Source organism: Drosophila arizonae, chromosome X (assembly GCF_054131065.1).
Source record: "Drosophila arizonae isolate 15081-1271.41 chromosome X, UAZ_ARI_1.0, whole genome shotgun sequence".
Lineage (NCBI taxonomy): Eukaryota > Metazoa > Arthropoda > Insecta > Diptera > Drosophilidae > Drosophila > Drosophila arizonae.
In genome coordinates, this window is record NC_142927.1 from 12,871,719 (window position 1) to 12,893,317 (window position 21,599).

Genomic DNA, 21,599 nt, shown 5'->3' on the forward strand with positions numbered 1-21,599 from the left:
ACATACTATAAAATGTAAATATATGCATTAGAAATTATTTAAAAAAATAATAATTAAAAATAAAAATTTCAAAGAAATGTAACAAATATAAAAAATTAAATTAAAAATTTACAAATGTATTGGTATAGCTAAACTTAAATGAGAAATGCATTTCAAAGTAAAATAATGTAAATAAAACTTGCTGACAATTGAAAAGAAATAAAATATTTGCTTACAGCTTTGAGCTGGTTGATCTCCTCAGTGTCGCCGGCGATGGCAGCGGCGCCGGCCACGCCCATGGAGCTCAGGCTGGTCAAGCTGGACATGCGACGCAGCTGGTCTGCCCCGCCCAGGTCAAGGGTGAAACGATAAACGTAAGCGGATACGGAAACAGAAACGGAAACGAAAACCGACAAACGATAAAACATAAGAATCGAAAATCGAGAGCCAATCGCACACATAAAAATCATAAATACCAAAAGAAGCATTTCCAGTGGGCAAATGGCCAAGCGGATCATCCGCACTGTGATTGTTGCTACTGTTGTTGTTGTTGTTGCTGTTGTTGCTGTTCGATTGTTGTTGCTGCTGTTCGGTGTTGCTGCTGCTGCCATCGTTGGGCGCGCCAGGGGCGTTTGCCGCTGCAGCTGCTGCGGCGGCAACAGCTGCCGTTGCCGTTGCTGTTGTTGTTGTTGCTGCTGCTGCTGCACCTGCAGCAGCACCTGCACCCGTTAGCGATGCCAAGGCAACTGCATTGCGTGCGGTGAGCACCGCTCGTATCTTGACAAAGGCCGCGCTCAGGTCGAGCCGCTCGTCGGACCAATCGATGGCGCTCGCCTCCTGCTCGGCGGCGAGCGTTTGGAATTGCAGCTGCAACAGTTGCTGCTGCTGTTGCTGCAATTGCTGGGCGCTGTTGTTGCTGCCGCTGCTGCTGTTGTTATTGTTGCTGTTGCTGCTGCCACTGCTGCTCGCTGCGGCAGCATCGCCGCCCACCAGCAGCGCACCACCCAAACTGCTTGTTAGTTGAAAGTGACTCACCCGCTTGTGATTGTCCGGAAGATTCAGATAGCACTCGTTATCGAAGCGGAATTGCGACTGTGTGTGTGTGTGTTGGTGTTGACGTGTGTGTGTGTGTGGATGACGGACACAAAATTGGTGCGGCACGAGAACAAGAGAGAAAGAGAAAGAGAGAGAGAGAGAGAGAGAGAGCGGGGACAAGTAAAATACAAAAGAAAAAGAAAAAAGAATTGGAAAAAAATACATGTAATTATTGTTGTCGTAGAATTTTCTCACAATAAAGAGGACAAAGGTGCTGCTGTTGCTGCAGTGCTGTGGTTCAGTTGGCGGTGCAGCCACAGTGGTTACGGTGGTGTACAGTGCTACGCTTGAGCCCAGCGGCGGCCACTTACCTTATAGCCCGGCCCCAGGCGGTGCATGGCACAGATCTGCTGTGTGGTCAGCGCCTCGCTGAACAGATAAATCGCCGACATTTGGCCGCAGAAGACGCGCTCCTCGTCCAGCTCGGGCGTGGCGCCAATATAACACTTGTCAAAGGGCTACATACAGACAGAGAGAGAGTTAGAGAGAGAGAGAGTGAGTTTTGGCTATTGTTGTTCACCTTCCTTGCCTCTACTTACATCGTTTGTGGAAACAAACCAGGCCATTTCAGTTGAAGACGCCAGTTGTCCATTTACGAGGCACTTGATTTCGCTTTTTGTCCAACGGTTGTATATGTACACAATGGCAATCATATACCACTGAGAGAGCGAGAGCGAGAGAGAGAGATAGCAATAGTTAAAGAAAATGTTTACTTAACAATATGCCATATAGAGTTGGTTTTCTATCCACTCAAACTTGGGGATCTGAAAGAAGTGTTCACACTCTACTCCTTGCTCGTTGGCTTTTTTTAATGTACGCCTTTTCTACGAACTGTCTATACATATATCAATCTATGTTTATATAATATACACCGTAGACAGTAAAATATGTGGAGACTAAGTGATTCAATATCGAGATCCAAATTAATAACAATATATATTCAGCTTAATCCTGCTCATGTATATATTCATATACAGTAGAGTTACGATAATTCGAAATGGCAGGGGGGTCACTTCTTTTTCAATTTACACAGAAATTCAAAGTATCGAGAATTATTCAGAGCGAATTTCTTTCAAGGGAATCGAATTTTTTTCGATTTATCGCCATTTTCGATTTAGCTAGGTACGAATTATCGGGACTTGACTGTACATATATATTGCTCAAATATTCATCAGTATATATCTATCGAGCCCCAAAAACTATCCTATTTATATGTCTAATACATACATCAACTCTAACTTTTGATAGAGAACAAGCAGCACACGAAGCTCTCATACCAACCCGCTCTAAGCTATGCTCATTCAAGAAGTAAAAGGAGTATATAGGTTTTGAATTATTTTCTCCTTACTAGCTCTCTATGTTTCTAAATGATATCCATATATCTGTAGATACATATATCTATATGTATTTCTATAAGTATATCTATATGTATATCTATTCTATCCATCTATATCTATCGCACCCATAGAACTCTTCAATCTGTTACATCTAGAGACGATCTATATATGTATACACATGCATCCATACAGCTGTATATATATCTTTATGTATATCTATATGCATGTCTGTCTATCTCTACATATATATAATTATCGATACGCAAATATCAGCTCCAGCTTTGATAAATTACTTGCAGCACGCTAAGATCTCATACTAAGCCCCTCTATGTGATGCTCATACGAGAGGAGTTAAGAGTATATGGGCTCTCTATATGTCTATCTACATCTATCTGCATCCATATATCTGTATATATCTATCTATATCTATATCTATATCTATATCTATATCTAACGAGCTTTTCACTGCTCTAGCAGAGCTCGAGGAATTAAAAGTTTCTTATATCCACATATATGTGCGTATCAAGTCCTGCTGCAATTAGAGCACAACTTGCTTGGGTCTCACACACTGAGCCAAAATTAGATTTCAGGTATCTCTAATCCTGGCAGGCCGAAACTCTAAATTAATTTTCGCTTAACGCAAGTTTCGGCTCCTGTCGGAGGCGACGGCATGTCGTATAAACTGGGCTCTTTATGTGCCGCTGCCAGCTTTGGTAGTTTGTGCAGTTAATTCGGGTCGCAAAACAAATTTCAATTGCTTCGGGCAGGTAATTAGGCCCTGTTGTTGGCCATTCGATGTGCTGTTAATTAAACTTTGGCAGACCCAAAATCACGCCCATAAATTGAAACTGGGCAGCCAGACGAGCATGTGTGTGTGTGTGTGTGTGTGTGTGCTGTGCTGTGTCGGTAGCTAATGGTCGTAATTCACAGGTGTAACGATTAGCTGCTGAAGATGGGGGACAAACCGGATGAGCAGCGGCACTTACCTTGCGTGGCTGGAATTCATATTTGACACAATGCTGAAAGCCCTTGCCCTTGACCTTCATCGATGTGAGGACCAGGCAGTTGCCCACAAAGTGGGCCGTATAGCCAACGCCCTTCGATGTCTTGAAGCTAAGATGAAGCGAGAGAGAGAGAGAGAGAGAGAGAGAGAGAGAGAGATATTAGCACGCGTGAAATATATATGAGCACAATTAGTGCGTGCCACAATTAGTGGCAAGCGCAGGCTGTATCAGTTACTCACCAATAGAGGTAGGGCTTCTCGCGCTCAATGTTCACCGAGTTGATGGGATCCAATCGAAACCAGGTGGTGAAGGTGAATCCATTCTCGTATGGCCACTTGGCCAGCGGCGGCAGCACCATTGCCTGTGGATGAAGAAGAACAAGCAGAGACTTTAGTCAAATGTGCCACAATTAGCCGCACACCAAGACAGAAGAGAGGGAGAGAGAGAGGGAGTACGCCTGTTAAATCTCAATTAGCAGTTGGTCAGTTTAAGTGAGCCACACAAGTTCCTCTCTAGCCAAAGCTCCTTTTTGTGGCATGCAACACTTGGTTGCAAGTCACAAAAGTCACAAAGTCAAGCGTAAAGCCTCGCAGCACTGAGAGCCAAATGAACCAACTGAACCAACTGAACCAAATGAACCAAACGAACAGACCCCAGGCCGAAACTGAGCATAAATCAAATTTCTGCATATTTGATACCCTGCCAGCTGTACCCTGCAGCGGGTGTATTGGCTTTCTCGCTTGCCTCGATTTCCCATGCATGAATCGATTTGATTTATGTTTTGTTCTGAAAATTGCCATTCTGAGAAATGCTCAGTCAGAGACAACTGCGGATGCTGCTGCTGTTCGTTTTAAGCTACCTTCAATTGTTACTTTATACATACACACACACACATATACACTTACATACCAATAAAGTCAACCGCAAAGGCAAAGCATAAAACCCAGACAGCAGAAATGAAGCCAAAATTAAAAGGAAATGAGCACATTTTGATTTATCATGAATTTTGTGGCTTTACGGCCGAGCAGAAACACATGGATAGAGCATACACACACACACACACTCGCACACACACACTCGCACACACTCATTCGCACGCTTAGCTGCGTGTTTAGCTTCATAAATTTATTTGCCCATTTCGAATGCTCGCAATATCTGTTCTTATCATGTTTAAATGACCTCTCACATGAAAAGAAGAGAAAAAAAAGGAAAGAGGACAGCTATCTAAATGTTAACTCTCCTGTCTGCCCATTCATAACACCTGAACCAACAGCAAATTCGCATCCGTTTGATTATCTCGACATTTTTGTTGCATTTTGCATTTTGGCAAATTTCGGGTAATTCGCAAATGCGAATTAAGCCAACTTAATTGCAAACTGTTGAGAGCGAAAGAGAGGGGGAGAGGGTGAGAGTGAGATGAGAGATGTGAGTGAAGCTCGAATAAGCAGTAAGAGGAAGAGATAACAATATATATTTATGCTATATATATAGCTATAGCTTATCCAGTTTAGCGTATAGCTTATCCAGTTTTCGAATGGGTTTCCGATTCCTGTGAGTTTCCGATTCCTCTAATAACTAGACTCAACAATTTTGATAAACTTACTGATACTCTGAGGAGCAATACCTTTTATTTAAAACTCTCACCTAATCTAAACATAACTCTTCCATAGCATCTCCATTATCGTGGGGTTCCATGGAACATAAGGCTCTTTTAAGTACAGACCAGGAATTCTCTTTGAAACAACTTTACACTTGGATAACGCAATGGTCTCTTGAAGATAAATCATGCCAGTGAATCTCGGACAAGTCCACTCGCGAATCAAAATATATCGAAGTACTAAATGTATTTCGATATATTCCAATTTGTGAGTGGACTTGGAAGGCAGAGAGTATAACTTTACTTTTAGTTCCAATTATTAAGAGCTGTGGAAATTTCTTTGATTTCATGAATCTGTCTGATAAATTTCGAAATCAAAACCGTTTAATAAAGAATCTATTGAGTAAATGAAGGATTCCATTCACAATAACGATTCCTCCTGCTGTTCTTTTACACATGCATTTTATTCAGAATATTTGTTTAGGGACTCATGAATATCCTTGTTTTTCGAGGAGAGGGAAAAAAGAAGAAGGCTTTTCATTTGCCCATATTAAAGTTCGTTCAAAAGCCTCAAGTTTATCCACAAAAATCGAGCTGTATTGAATGTATGAATACTTGTTAAGCGTCCAGCTGTATTTGCATTCATAACATTCACTTGCCGAGTGAGAGAGGAAGCGGGAGCGAGAGAGAGGGCGACAGAGTGTGTCGTGTTCGTTTTATGATATTCATTTAACATTTATACGCTTTTGTATTCGTTTTCGTAGTTCGCATTCATTTGTATGCGCAGACGGACTGAGCTTCGTGTGGCACGGATATTGTCTTGAGGCCTCACTCGATTGTGCAACAAAGTGCAACAATGCTGTGTGGCATGTGGCATGCCACATGATTTAACATTGTTGCCTTTTGTCTGCCAACTGTCCCCAACAGCCTCGCTCCCTCTCCCCCTCACTCGTTGTCTATCTCGTGCCATCTCCTTCTGCTGTCATGCTGACCCTCTGGCTGGGGGCGTCTCATTAGTGCAACGCCGGGACCTAGAGGCACAGCCATCAACCCACATTAAAGTCTAAAAGTGCGCTAAGCGAAAATTAAAAAAAAAAAAAGAAAGAGAAAATAGAAAATAGAAAATAGAGGGGAGATAAAAGCAGGAGAAGAAGCGAGCAGGAGGCGCAGCACATGTCCATTGAGCTGAGCGTTTTAGTGCTTGGGAGTCGGGTGCGATTGGGGATCTGGGGGGGTAACATGTCCTGCCTGTTTATTGAACATTTTGTGACAATTGCTCTGCGAGTCTCTCGTTTTGTTTCATTTCATTTCATTTCATTTCGCATCGTTTCGTATCGCATTTGACTTCCAATTCGCTTTATGGAACTTTTTATGTGCTTATCCTATAGACAGATAGCAATAGAAGTCGCCCACGGTGCGAGCGAGTGTGTCTGAGTGTGTATGTGTGTGTGTGTGTGTGTGTCTGAGTGCCAGGGGTGGGGGTGTGTCAGCTGAGACAGCAGAGTTGGCACATGCCACATGGACAGCTCACATTACGAATTCGATTTAAGTGCGACGCAATAAAATAAAAGCCCAGCCCGAGCCCCACCCCACCCCACCCCACCCCACTCACTCTATCTAGTCGAACCTCCTAAACCTCCAGCTATAGAAATGCCACAGGGCGTAGTTGGAGCTGAAGTGCTCCAAGTGCTTGCTAGCCATTGGAGCTATAGATGAGGCGGCCGGAATGTCTCAGCACTTAAAGCCAGCTTGCAATTCGGCCAGAAGCCAGCAGCAAGCGGGAGTAAATCCACCTAGGGTGGGTATGCCCAACTGGTAGATACTCTATATGCATGAAAAAGCAGATCTTTTATATGTCATAGCATATATATTAAATATAGTTGACTTTCGAAAAAAAATATTAATAAATCGATAGATACATTCTGCCGATATTTATCGATTTAATAATTTTGAATATATATGCTATAAGACATTTTAAAAGTTGAGTTTGAGTGATATAATTTCTTAATTATTTCTTAGTTGGGCTTCTATGCCAATGACTCGGAATCCATTTTTATCGATTTAAGCAATAAGAAAATATTGCCAAATAAATGACCAATGAATAATGCTAAAAATGAACATTGCTCCAAGCTAATATAAATTCTACTCCAAGATTTTATTTATCAGGTTTAACTGATAATCGATATTTATCGATTTGACAAAAACAGATTAAAAGTAGCTGGATTACAACTTATAATGAAAGAGATAGGCAGGCCAGTAGAGCTACATATGTCCTACACAAGATATATATGGATAAATATATACTGGACTTTGATCATCCCAAAGTTTTCATGGTAATCACATTCCGACAATATAAAATGTGTAGAGGCAATCTGCCTGTTACGTAGGCCACCCCTAGTCAATATACCCACACATAGTTCGCTCTCAATGAGCACAGGGTACACAAATAAAACGAGAATCGATTATTGCTGTTGTTTATTATTATTAGATATGGACTTACCGATCCCTTGCGGCCGGGAAAGCTGAAGAACACATCGGGTCCGTTGCGGTGCGGCATTTGTCGCAGCACATTCAACAATTTGGCCGAGTGACGCGGCCATTTGCCATTGTTGGCCTTCATCGTGCCAAAGAGCAGCTTCAGCTCCTTGACCGTTATGCTATAGCTGGCCAATACGCCCAGCATCTCGATGAGCAGATCTGCAACATGGAACGGAACAGAGAATGGGTTTAGTTATGGCATCCTGGCATCAGAGTGGGCGTGGTGTGCTGTGCTGTGCGTGTCATGTTTAATGGCTTTGAAAACTGTTGTCGACAGCTCAGCGTGGGATGCAACGTGCGCAAATATCAGGTGTATGCGAGCTACACTGCACGAAAACATGTTCCCCTATACAGACAAGCTTAAAACTGGGCTAAAGCATATTGAAATCGTATGGAAGTGCAAAAGACTTTGATAATGTGAAGACGTTCATAATCAAGTCTGGGTTAACTTCAAAAAATAAACTGAAATATGTATTTCTTATCCCTGTCTCTCTCAATGAACACTTTCCCAAATGTATCCAGCTTGGAGTATCGAAAAATCCCGAGCTCTACCACTTTCAGCTACAAACTAAGCAAATGAAAGGCTGATAGAAAATTATATTCTAATCCTTTATCTCAGCTTCTGTTGACCTTTTGGATCAACTGATTCGCACATCCTACATCAAAATGCAAAAGGCATAGGCGAAAGTTCGCCAGGCTAAGATCGCAATGCGACTCACAGTCAAACACTTTCGGCCAGTGTCCTTAGAGCGGAGTCTGTTTGCGCACTAGAGAACTTTCGGCGAGTGCAGTCAGCAAATAAAATAAACGAGATAGCTGCGAGCTGAGCGCGTGCAGTGAAGCGGCAAGGACGCTCTTAAAGCCAGGCGGCGACAGCGGTTGCATTTGGTAGGCGTGGCAAGGCTATAGGAGCCCCCACTCATCAAACAGCCACACATCAAGGTCAGTGCGTGAGGCGAGCTGGAAATTGAATTCGAACTGTCATTGAATGTGGCATAAAACCAGCTAACGAGATAGAGAGCGAAAGAGAGAGAGAGCGAGAGAGAGAGAGAGAACGGGGCAGATCGAAAAAAGGTAACGTATCGAGTGGTGGTCGCACGTGCTGCCAGTTGGCTTTAAATTGCAGCGCAAGCAGCGTTGCCAGACTGGCACGTTTTGCGTGTGTGTGTGTGTGTTTGTGTCGCCGCTCACCTTAGCCTTTGGCAGGACGGCCTCGACTCTCGTGCTATTCCCAAACTTCATTTGTAATGCACACTAATTGAAATGGGACGCACGGGCCGTTTTAATGCCTGGCCGGTTGCCTGGGCCATTACCCCAAGGAGCTGTGGCGCTGTCAGCCAACCAGCCGAACAGCCATTGCGACAGTCAAGTCTCGCCGTCGCCCTCGCCACTCCTACTCAATGTTCTCCCTGCCCCTCACTCTTTATACAGTTACACGGTTTCCAGTTGCGCCTCCATCAACACGTTTCGGGTAGCGTAAATTAAGAAATTGAGTAACATCCACGTCCCGCCACCCGCTTGCCCCGCCGGCCTACGCCGCCCACAGCCATAGCTTGAAGTCCCAGGACAATGTTGGCCCTTCAACCCATGCTCCGCCTACAGCATCAGCATCAGCATTTAATTACACACATCTCTGGCCCATGCTCCAACTCTAGAGCTTCTGCTCCTGCTGCTGCTGCTGCTCCTGCTCCAGCTCTGTCTTCGTCTGCTGCAATGGCTTGAAGCGGAATGACAATGCGACTAGGAATCCTTCAGCGCTTCATCTGTCTATCCGACTGTCAGTCTATCCATCTGCCTGCTGGCTCCTGCCACCTGCCTCCTGCCTCGCGCCTCCTGCTTCTTCCATCCCTGGTTGCCCGTCAAAGTTTAACTGCCTTTTGCATATCTTGGCATCTTCTGCAGCTCATAAAAAGCCAAAGTGCGAGAACTTGACAGCTTTTTATGTCTCCCAGACCTACGCCCGTCCACAGTTGTATCTCGCTGTATTTATTTTTTCTTTTTGTTAAGTTCTCATCAAGAGCAATAAAAAAGTCAAACTTGCCGTATGAAATTTCCAGATAGTTTTAAGAGCCAAGCAGGCAGATATAAAGCAAACTTAAGACGAGCATGTTAGCCAAATTTTTATATGCCATAACAACGGGAAATGTGCCAAGGAACGATATAAGATTACCAAATTAAATAAAACCAGATCACAATTCATACAACACAGTCGTTGAAAATGCTTTGAATGTGCGAGAGATGATGCATCATAATAATCGATAGTCGATAATATAGAAATCGATCGCTAACATAAAAATCGAAGTAGATGTCGCTCTCGAGTTCCTAAGTGTGCGAGAGATGATAATGCATCATAATGATCGATAAACGATAACATGGAAATCGATAGACGATAGCATGGAAATCGAAGTAGCTGTCGCTCACGAGTTCCTAAGTGTGCGAGAGATGATAATGCATCATTATGATCGATAAACGATTACATGGAAATCGATAGACAATAGCATGAAAATCGAAGTAGCCGTCGTACTCGAGTTACAAACTCTTTTGGGCCCTCATATATGGACGCCTAGATAGAAGCGTGCTCATAAATACAATATATTCTAGAGAATTTCAATGAATCTTCAGTTGGACAAGGTATCTTCTAGTCGAGCATTCCTCATTTCGATCTAGCATATATGTAAAGTATATTTCGCAATCCAAACACTCTAAGAATTCATCAACCTATCTCGCCCTATGCCGACCAACTAAGGTATCTATTAGTCGAGCACTCCCCACCTAAGCATTCTTCTCTATTTGGTAGCTAATGGATACCTAAATATTTGATAAAATTTAATTTCAATTTATTATCAAATTAGCTATAATTGTAGCTAATGGAACTAAAAGTCTTCTCTCTTTTAGACAGGCAGAAAAAGAAACTCAAAGTTGCTCAAGTTTTTACCGTTGTAAATTCAAGAAGAAGCAGAAGAGACTGAGAGAGTGAGAGTGAGAGGGAGAGAAGTTTTAGCTCATGTAATTCCTTGGCAAGTGTCACGTTTCGACATTTGTCAGGTAACACACACGCACACACCTCCATCACACACACGCACACACACACACACACACACACACACACATATGAAATTATGGCTCAAAAGTCAGCGACTGCAAATTGACAGCAGTTACAGTTCGTTAAATGCCAGCTGGAGTGGGGGGAATGAGGCGGGCTTTGGGCTTGGGGCTTATGGCTTAGGGCATGGGGGTTGAGTAATAGGGGTAGCAGGTTTGGCGGGAGTCCGGAGTCCGGAGTCTGGCAAGGCCCGGCCTGACGTGCCAGAGGGTTGCCAGACCGCAGATGTGTCATTGACTTAATAAAATCAAAATCAAAGCCAAAGGCACGCACACGCTGCTGGCAGCTTAACAGGGGATGTGTGGGGCCAGACGGGCGTAGGGGTTGCTGGAGGGTCGAATGGGGGAGTGGATGTAAGTGTCAGTTGGCTGTTCGCTAATGAACAGAAAATTTGCTGCGCTGTTTGTTGTTATTGTTGTTGTTGTTGCTGCTGTTGATACATTCGAGCAGAGCGTGAGTTTAGATACGAGACAGAGAGTGGCAGGAGGGAGAGAGAGAGAGAGAGGGCGAGTGTGAGTTGTGGAGCAGGCGAATGCTTAGCATACATGTGGGCGCTGTGGGCATGGCCAAAAAATGGCAGCCACCGCGGGCCAAACGCAGCCAGTGCGGTCCACTGGGCGTATCACAGCCGCTGACAAGCGTGAAATTAATCGAAAAGCAATTCGACGGCCCACTCTAAAGGGAGGCAAAGCAAAGCAAAGCAAAGCAAAGCAACGCAACGCAAAGCGATGCGATGCGATGCGACGCGAAGTTTCGACTGCTTTATTTTTTGGACACATGCCACATGGCAGGAATCACAAAGTAGCCCGCGACACAGGCAGAGAGATAAATAGAGAGTGAGAGAGATAAAGGGAGAGAGAGAGGGCGAGGGAGAGAGAGAGAGAGAGGGAGAGAGAGCATGTTCCAGTCCAGTTAATGCGTGACCAAAACAAAGCTCAGCTCAAGCTGACTTAACTTGACCATTTTGAATAGACCAGCAGACAGAGGAGGGGACCAGAAGGGGAGTTAGAAGAATATATACAGTCGAGTCTCGATAAATTGAAAAGCAAAAAAACATTTCCCTAGAAAAAACTTCATTCTCAATAATTTTCGATAATTCAAATTTAAAATTTTTGAGCTTCGTTTATTTGTGAATTAATTTTTGATTTAGATAAAAAGTTTCGGTTTGTTTTTTGTGTAAAGTTCGATTTTACTGCATTTCAATTTATTTAAGATTTATTTAATTTTAGACTTTTGCTATAGGAACAATTCCAATTCACATTCATTCATTTCTTTTCCAATTATTTTCTCTGTTTTGGTTTTCATTTTTCATCCTCTATCTCAGTCACATGTCTTGGTCTCTCTAAGCAGTTCCCTTAGATTTCCTCTATATGCAAAGAATTTATCTTGATCTGGGACATTCAAGTTACCATTAGCAGCTAGCTTTATTGTCTAATAAAAAAGTGTTTCATTTGCAAATAATTAGAATGTAAAACCAAATCCAAGCCCCTATGAACTCGACTTTTGACCTTGAGCTGAAGTGCAAAGTTTCTGTTGAATTTTTAAATACTTTCAATATGATTTTCCGTTAAAAGGCTTAACTAAAAACTAAACAACTTTTCGTGACCTTTTTAGCTTTACACTTGGCTACATAGAAAACAATACATTTAAAACAAAACAGTACACATTAAATATTAAAATATAATAACTGATCTAACTGACTGAGAATGATGCCAAGTGAAGCAGCATCGCATATAAGAGACCTCCCAGCATTGAGCTGCATATACATATATTCAAGTGAGTCACTTAAAATAGGACTTCTTCCACTTGATATTCTGTTGTCTCATGTATAAGGGCTTCTATAAAAGAGAAAAGGAAAAAGTCTCAAAATAAAACCCATTTAATATCTGAAACCTTTTCCTCTATGATAGCAATTTCTTTTGCCACAGCTTTTATTTGGTCATCCCAGAGAATAGTTTTCTCTTCATTTACTTCTCTTGTGCTTTACTGCTTTTTACATAGCTAACGAGCTGTTGTGGAAGTGTATGTGTCTGGGTGTGTGTGTGAGTGTTTCCGTGCTGTTTCGACTTACCTGCCACAACCGTTTCGGAGCGCTGCAATCGCACCAGAACATGCTCGATGAGTCCCACATCTGTGCAGGCCTGCAGGTTGCGAACGCTTTTTCGCAGAATCGCAATGAAAACGCTCCAGATCTCGGCCTAAAATGAGAAAGAGATGGAGATGGAGATGGAGTGAATATAAGTAAAGCGATATTAGTGAGCTGAGCAGTCACAAAGGCAAAAGTTTACAATGCACTGATATATCAAGTACTCGATTCCCCGGCGTGAGTACCCAAGGGAGCCAGAGGCAAAGCAGAGCAGACAACAACAACAAAAAATGAGAAAAAAAACGAGAAAAAAAAGTTTTGCCCGTAGCAAACGTATTACGAAATCAAAGAAATGACTGCGATTGCTGCTATTGTTGTTGTTGTTGTTGTTGCTGTTGTAGCTGCTTCAATGTCTGCCCTGTTCAATAAGCAGAGTAAAGTGACACACATACACACACACACACCCACACACATACAATCACATATATGTAGCGGAGCAGCTCGCGCGCTTAGAAGTATGCAACATTTTTTATGCTGCGCTGCAGCGCCTCTTTCTCTCTGTGTAGGTGTGTCTGTGTGTGTGTGTGCCTAATGTAAACAGTCATTGAAATAAAGTAAAATAATGGAAAATAATGGCAAAATAATCGCAAGCTCAAAACGAAGCAGCTTCAGCGGCTCGGCGGCTCATGAGTTGCTGCTGTTTCGACTTTCAAATGCCAGAGACAGAGTAGATATGTATATATAGAGAGCTGAATATACTCGAATACATACATACAGTTCACTGGGGAGCTGCCGCTGTGCCAGCTAGGGGCTGGGAGGGGGGCGTGGCAGTCGTTTTGCCTTGACTGTGAATGTATTATTGCCGCAATATTTGTGCGGCAGCCACTTTTGGCAGGAAGCAAAAACGTTTTGGCGGTTTTTATGATTATTGCCTTACACACATACACACACACACACATACATTCAGTAGAGATTGCACATTGGACTGGCTATTGCATATATACACACACACACACATATACGTATAAAATTCATATAATTTTCGTTAGGTTTCTTTTCATATATATTTTTCTTGTTGTTATTTATTTTGCTTTTTATTTATATTTCTTTTGTTGTTTCTTCTCCATTTGTTTGTTGTTTTTGCTTTGTTTTATTTTCTGACAAATGCAGACAATGAAAATGTAAACGTTTTGAGTGTTTATAATGAGAGCTGAACGCCCAAGCACTCGAGCACCTCGAGCACTCGAGTTGAGCTTGCGGTCCACGCTGCGTATGCGTGATATTTAAACAGAAGCAACAACAGTGCTGCAAAGTGCTTTAAGCTGTAATGGAATCCGGCTTATGATTAACCTGAAGCTGGGAGCAGAGCGCCGAGTGTACTTGGGCATAGCTGGAGCTGGAGCTGATGAGCGGGGGCATTGCAGAATATTCTTATTTAAATGCGAACTAGTTCCAATATGAACTGAACTGAATTGAACGCGTTTAGTTCAGTCTTTAGTGTGTACAAAGCAAACGTAACGTAACGTGAGTTACGCGCGACTGGTTCATATGAACATTGGGTGAGTGAACTAAGCTTGAGAACTAGAACTAGTCGGAGTAGTATTTTCAATGTAAGCTGGCTCCACAAAACTAAATTGGACACTTCACTGGCTGAAAAGAGGAACTAACGTGAATTAAGAGCAACTGCTTCATTTGAACATTGGCTGAGTGAGCTAAGCTGGAGAGATGGATCTATTAAGAGAAGTACTTTCAATATGAGCTCGTTCTACGGAGCTGAATTGAACACTTCACTGGCGGAAAAGAGCAATTAACGAGAGTTAACAGCAACTGGTTCATATGAACTGACCTACATTCGCTGAGTGATCTAAGCTTGAGAAATAGAACTCGTCAGAGAATAGTTTTTGATTTTGATATAATAGGAAAGAATATTATTGTATTGATTGTACACTAGTTCAATGAACGGAACTGAACTTTATCCTTTTTCTAATGGATTCATTTTCTTAAACAAGATCCATGCACACTCAATTAGCTGCATTTATTTTATACAGTTTGTCCATTCCAAAATCGATGCCTGCATATTGTGAAGCAGTTCGCATCAGTCAACTCATTTGATCTGGCTCATTGTCGAATGCTAAGCGATAGTTAATCGATTGTTCAATCATTAATTCATGGGAATTTCATTAAATTTTCTCGCCAGCTTTGGCTCTGCTTTCGCCTTAATTTCCACATTGGATTTGTGTGAAAATCTGCGTCTTTTGCTTCTTCTTCTGCTTCTTCTTCTTCCCCTCTTGATTTTGTTTTTATTCGTTCATTCCATGTTGCTTTTGTTGTTGTTCTTGCCGTTTCTCTTGCCATCGTCACGTTATCTGTTGCTTAGCTCGTTTTACGCATCATTTCGCTCAGCATCCGTTTAGCCAGTTTCTTTAGCTTATCGTCTTGCTCTTGCTCTTTCTCTCTCGCTCTCGCTCTCCCTCTCGCTGCTGTTGTTGTTTTTTAATGTACTGCACGCATAATTTAATTCGTCGATTCATAAATTGCCAACAAAAATTCACTCACTCATAGCCCGTGGGCCACGCCCACGCCTACCTGCCTGCTCGACATCATTATGCAGCCAAGGACTCGCTCGGGCTTTGCCGCTTTACAGCTGTCGCGGCAAAGCGGCTTTTGGACTGTGCGCAAATACGCATTTACATAAGCAAGCGCCTCATGCACATATACAAGTATGAAAATACATGTATATGCATATATTTGCCTGTGTGTGTGCGTGTGTAAGTGGACATGCGTTGCTGCGGGTAATTTGATCAGCTCTGCCACCAATTGCGCCCAAAAAGACCTCTGCACACACACACACACACACAGCTACAGAATGGGAATCAGAGCAGCTCTCTGCTTGCCTCCAGGCACTGCTTGCGCTCAGCCTAATGCGTCTCCCCGTCAATTCGTTCAGCTGCTCGTTTTCGCTTGCCATTTCGTAGTTATATTTATACCCTGTAATTTGAATGCGCCCCAAGCTATTGGGCTGTGCTCCCCAGTCGCCTTAAGCTTTAGGGTTCCACTCATGGAAACCTTTTTTTGTGTAGCCTTAGCTTCGCCTCGACTTTTGCTCTACTTCGACTTGACTTCTGACTCCATTCCTTACATTCAATCTTCTCTTGAATATTTTCCTTAATCGTGTGCTCCACTCTAGGTGCATTGCCAGGGTATTGCCTAGTCTTAAACACTCTCAGTTGGCACATTTAATTTTGTATTCTCTCTTTGCAAAAATGTTGCTCATAGCCAAATACAAAGTTGATTTGACGCCGTTGCGTTTTGTTTTTTACAGCATTATTTCTTAATAAGCGCCAAGCGGCCTCTCCTCTCTCTCTCTCACCCTCTCTCTCGCTCTCTCTCTCCAACCAATGCCTCCCCCGGCACGCCCACTAAGCTCTATGCTGAACTAAATCCCAGCAGCCAGAGAGCAAAATGAATGGAAGCAAGCAAGAAATATCGCTGGGCAGAGCGAAGACAAAAATTAAATATAAAAGAGAAAGAAAACTTCAGTCAGATTTTATTACGTAATTGGGTAGCAATTTCTGCATGAAGCAACAATAACAACAACAACAACAGCAACAGCAACTAGAATGCCTGGCAAGAGAAGAAGAATAGCTACAACAACAAGGGCCACTGAGCACAAATTAAATTTTAGCCTTTTTTTTTGGTGTTGTTGTTTGTTGGCTTTTTTCATGGCTTTATCTTGCCGCTCTTATGTATGCCACATGCGGGAGGGCCATACACACACACTCTGACAGAGAGAGAGAGAGAGAGAGAGAGAGAGAGGGACAGAGACTGTGTGTGTATGAAAGAGACAGCTGCGACGCACTGAAGCGGCGACTGTCTATTGTTGTTGCTGTTGTTGTTGTTGCTAAGGTTAAATTGAGCATCGTCCGGCCGAAAGTCAGGCCCAGATTTGACAACGAAAAATTAAAAATGAAATACATTCCTGCGTTCAGGGTTCAGAGTTTAAAGTTGTTCTTTTTTTTTCAGCAAAAAAGAAGAAGAAGAAGAAGCAGAAGAAGAAGCAGAAGAAGAGCAACTCTTGGATATATGGCAAAAGTTTAATTGGCACAAGAAAATATTTCTGCTTTCTATCTTGCAGAAGTTTTTGCTGTTTACCTTCTTCTTCGGCTGCTTCTTTGCCTTTAAGTTGGAATCAACTTTGTTCGTAGAGCTCCGCTTGGAGTCATTTGGACTCCATTTCAGAATTTGTCATAAGAGTTTTGTCTCACTTTCTTATACTACAGAGACAGATAAAGATACTGAATGCCAAATACTAATTGATGCATATATATCGCATTTATTGTATGCGAGTATACCCTATACATATACCTATGCCATATACATATACATATATCACATGCCTATCATATATAAAATTCGATATGTATCGTGTTTATTGTATTATTATGATATATATTGTATACGTATATACCCTTTCGTGTATATTATATAATGTATCGTATATATAGCATACATATATCGTATGTATATCATATATAAAATTCGCATCGTATTGATTGTATACGAGTATATCTTATATATAACACATGTATATTTCATATCTTATCTTTACGATATCCTATATATCGTATATAACATATATAAAATTCGATATGTATCGCATTGACTTTATAATAGTATATATTATATATCGTATGTATGTATATAATATATGGTAAATATGTATGACATATATCGTATGGCAATCATATATAAAAGCTGATATGTATCGTATAACATGTATCGTACATATATTATATTTCCAATATGTACTATGTAAGGGTCACAATGTATACATCACATACGTGTATCGTACATACATATGTATGTGTATCATATATCATATACCGTGCATGCATATATTATATTTAATATAGTACATATATATTGGTCTCGTCACAAGGTATATATCTCATTTGTTGTACATATAAATGTATAGTTTATATATCGCATATATCGTATATACCACTTGTAACACATATCATATATATTGCATATATCATTTCCTTTATCCACTTTCCGCTACACTTTTCACATTTTACATTCTAGTACTTACAACTCCCCACTATATCTGGCACAGCCCTACTCAAAATGCATCCAAAATTTCTGTAGAGCATCAACAAGTCGACTTGCGTGGCAGCATAAATATTTCCACATGATTTGCTGCTTGCAGTTGGAAATAAATTTAACGCATTTGCCTTGGTTTACTCAAATTCTGCCCATCTCTCTCTCGCAATCGCTCACTTTCCCTCTCGCCCCCTCTCAGTCAGCGTGTGTTTGTGCCTCTCCCTCGTTGTTTTGTCGCTTATTTTCCACTTTATCAGCGATTTGATTACACTGCCCCACGGCCCACCCACTTGTGCAGCCCTTTTTACAGCTTTGGCGCAGTCAAATCGTTTCGTTTCAATAGAATTTCAATAAATTTATCAAGCTCCATCTGCAAGACGCGCCTCTGCCACTTGGGCGAAGCAGCAACAGCAGCCATAAGAAGATGCAAGCCAAAAGAGAAGAGGAGGGAGCAGGGAGCAGTGGGCAGGGAGCAGCAGCAGCAGCAGATGGGTGGCAGCAGTAGCAACAACATTTTTGCATGCCAGCAGTGCTACCCCGCCCCCTTTGCCCCTCTCCGCACTCCCATTTTCAATTTTCATCACCCGCCGCTCAGCTTCTATTTTATGTCATCTTTTTAGTGCCGTGCAGCAAAGCTCTTCTTTAACTCTCTTTGTCTCTCACTCCCACTCCCGCTCTCTCTCTCTCTCTCTCTCTCTCTCATTCCTTCTCTTCTTCTGTGTATCTTGTCCATGTCAATGTCTTTGGCATGCCGTGCTATGCGCTTATGCACTTCCTTCCTTCCTTTGCGCCATTTGCGTGTCCTGTTCCCCTCTACCCCTCTCGCATTCTCTCTCTCTCAGTCACTCTCTTGCCTGCTCTCTTGCCTGCTCTCTCTCGCCCTCTCTTTTCTAACTCCTTTTTTTTTCTTACAAAATCTGCTGCAGCTCTAACGGAAATTTATTATTGACAACAGCTGCCGTTGCAATGCAAACAAGCGGCAGGAGGCGCCACACAGAGAGAGCGAGAGAGAGGGAGAGAGTATCTTATGCATGCGTGTGCTTGTGTGTGTAAAAAGTGGCTGCCGCGTCAGCAGTTTGCTGGCTAAGTAGCATGGCCTCTGTCTCTGGCTCTGGCAGCAGCCATTCTCCATATCCAATACTCGATCTCCGGCTCCATTCCGCCCCCAGCCCCCAGCTCCAGCCACGCCCTTGGGGAGCCATACGAATGGCGCAGTTAGTGAATGTCATTGGCGTTGCTGTGATGAGCATAACATTGACACAAAGTGCAGAGGCAAATGCATTGCCAGCTGAATGCGAGCGACGCGACGATGGCGCCATTCACAACGTTTGCCATGGCTAAGCAATTGACAGGCGACAAATTTGTCAATTTGCGTGTGCATTGAGCTATAGAGAGAGAGAGAGAGAGAGATAGGCAGAGAGAGAGAGAGAGAGATAGGCAGAGAGAGAGAGAGAGAGAGAGAGATATACATACTCACGCTCATTTCAGAAATTGTGATAAAATTTCAATTGCATTCATTAATTGAACAATTTTATTTTTCACTTCACGTGGATGCCACAAATTGTTGCACACGATGCATATGCGAATTTAATGCGAAATATTTGAAATCAATTGCTACGATGATCATCGAGTTGCATTGAAATTAATCGCTGGCGATAATTGATAATGAAAGTGAGCTTTATGCAAATGCGAGTTTACAAAATTTAAGCTAGTATAAGTATATAAATGCAAGTAGAAGTTGAGTACTCTTTTATTTAGCTAAGTTCCAATGAGCCATAAATAAGTAGAAAGTTCTCTGGAATAGTTGAGCAAGAGTTCAAGTTCTTATTTAGCAGTGACTTCGATGCGATAGTTAAGATTAAAGCAAAGATAGGAGAGGAGAAATAAATTCCATATTGACTTTTGCCAGATTTCAGTTCCTGTTACTCTCTATCATCACTTTCTTTAGTTATCCATATATATATATATATATATATATATATATATATATATATATATATATATATATATATATATAGTCCTCGCATATTCCTTGCGCACTCACAGCAAATGTCAACTGAGTACATCTAAAAATAATGAAGTAAATGAGTGTTTGGCTCCATTTGCTAATTTGCTAATTGCTCGCTCTGACACATTTGTCGCCTGGCCAACCTTCGAGCAGTTAGTGTCCGTGCTGCTGCTTCTTATTGCACTTTGCTGGCTACGAGGGAAAAAGGACTCGAGCTGAGCTGAGCGGGCAGCTTGTGTGGCAGCTGCCGCTGTCATTCACTCACAGTTCACTCAGTCACTCGAGTGGCAAGTGGCAAGTGGCAAGTGACAAAGGGCAATCACTTGTGACCGTTGCTGACCTCCGCAGAGACAGAGACAGAGATAGAGATAGAGGGAGAGGGAGAACGAAGGGGGAGAGGTTCAGCCCGCCCGTCGCACTGTCAAAAGTATTTTATTTCAATTTATTTTTAGCTATATTTTAATTAATATAATTAGTTTCAGCCGCAGCGACCGCAAACAGCCAGGGTTGCCACACTCACAAAAGGACGGCCCGAAACAATAACAGAAAGTCAACATTTGCCCACATTTGCCATTGTTTATATTTTAATGCCTCCGTCAGTGGAAAAAAAGGTTTAAAGTTTAATTATTTGTTAAATTGGGGCTGGCTTTTATTTCGGCAGTCTTTCAATGCTGTCAGCTGCCCTTTCCTTCCCCTCTTCGCCCTTTCTGCTTCTTCCCCTTCATCAGCTTTTTACTTTTGATTATGGAGTGTGGCAGTTAGATCCATTTCTTGTCTGGATTAGAGCTGAATGAGTAATTACAGTGCTTACCCTGACTTATACTCAGTCTTATACTCGGGCTTATAATTAAATTCTCTATCACTTGAGCTCTCTGAGCTAATGATACTTATACTGGAGCATAAGCTTGCATTTACATTCACTCATACAATTATACTACCCGTTTGAAACATTGCTATAATAGCTCTTATACTCAAATGACTCTCAATTCTCCATTTGTATATCTAGTATGCATACACTGGTATTGCCTGCACTACTCTTTCATTATTGGACTTATACTCACAATCACACTTATATCAACTCTTATACTATAGTATAGTTAAATTTTTCATTTAGTGTACTTATACTCCACGCACTTTCCTTTACTTACAACAATGCTTATACTCACTCTTATACAATTATACTCTTATACACTTCACCTTAATTTACTCCTGCACACATTTCCCATCACACACCCTTATACACACACACTTATACTCACAACAATATTTATACCCACTCTTCTACTCATCTACTTCATTAGCATTCCCTTCACTCTTATACTCAAACTTATACCCATAAACATATACTCACGACAATACTTATACTCACTCTTGTACCCTTATACTCTACTACACTTCAACTCAACTCGCATCCACACTTTCCATCACTCTTATACTTAAACTCATCACTCTTATACTCAAACTTATACACATACGAATTTATGCCTACGTTGCCAATTCTACTTTTAGTATGCGTGCAATATATTCCAGCTTAAGCTGTCACTTTCACACACTTATACTCACACTTATACGCATACTCCCTCTCTCAGGCCCACCAACACCACTCATCTAATATTCATGGCCTAGCCGCAACTTTAACATTGCGATCAGGTTTTATTTGACTCGCATTGCAATGGGATTCAACCTGGATAGCAAATGGGAGTGAGGGTGGTAAGGGGGCAAAGGGGAATGGGAACGGGAATGGGTTTC

The 21,599-nt window shown here is 42.0% G+C and overlaps 1 protein-coding gene across 11 annotated transcripts in view; it reads right to left on the minus strand.

The window, feature by feature from the left end:
• Nucleotides 1-21,599, minus strand: part of rg (A kinase anchor protein rugose) — a 119,511-nt gene that overhangs the window by 39,668 nt on the left and 58,244 nt on the right. For 8 of the 11 annotated variants that reach the window (XM_089474854.1, XM_089474860.1, XM_089474858.1 and 5 more), the window contains exons 3-10: nt 12,725-12,851; nt 7,513-7,709; nt 3,655-3,776; nt 3,398-3,524; nt 1,614-1,733; nt 1,386-1,532; nt 456-1,071; nt 216-319 (exon numbers count right to left, since the gene is read on the minus strand). In XM_089474854.1, coding sequence (XP_089330980.1) covers nt 216-319; nt 456-1,071; nt 1,386-1,532; nt 1,614-1,733; nt 3,398-3,524; nt 3,655-3,776; nt 7,513-7,709; nt 12,725-12,851 — 1,560 coding nt within the window. The remainder of the gene's footprint in view (nt 1-215; nt 320-455; nt 1,072-1,385; nt 1,533-1,613; nt 1,734-3,397; nt 3,525-3,654; nt 3,777-7,512; nt 7,710-12,724; nt 12,852-21,599) is intronic. The other 3 variants (XM_089474861.1, XM_018016384.2, XM_018016386.2) reach the window with 1 other exon arrangement.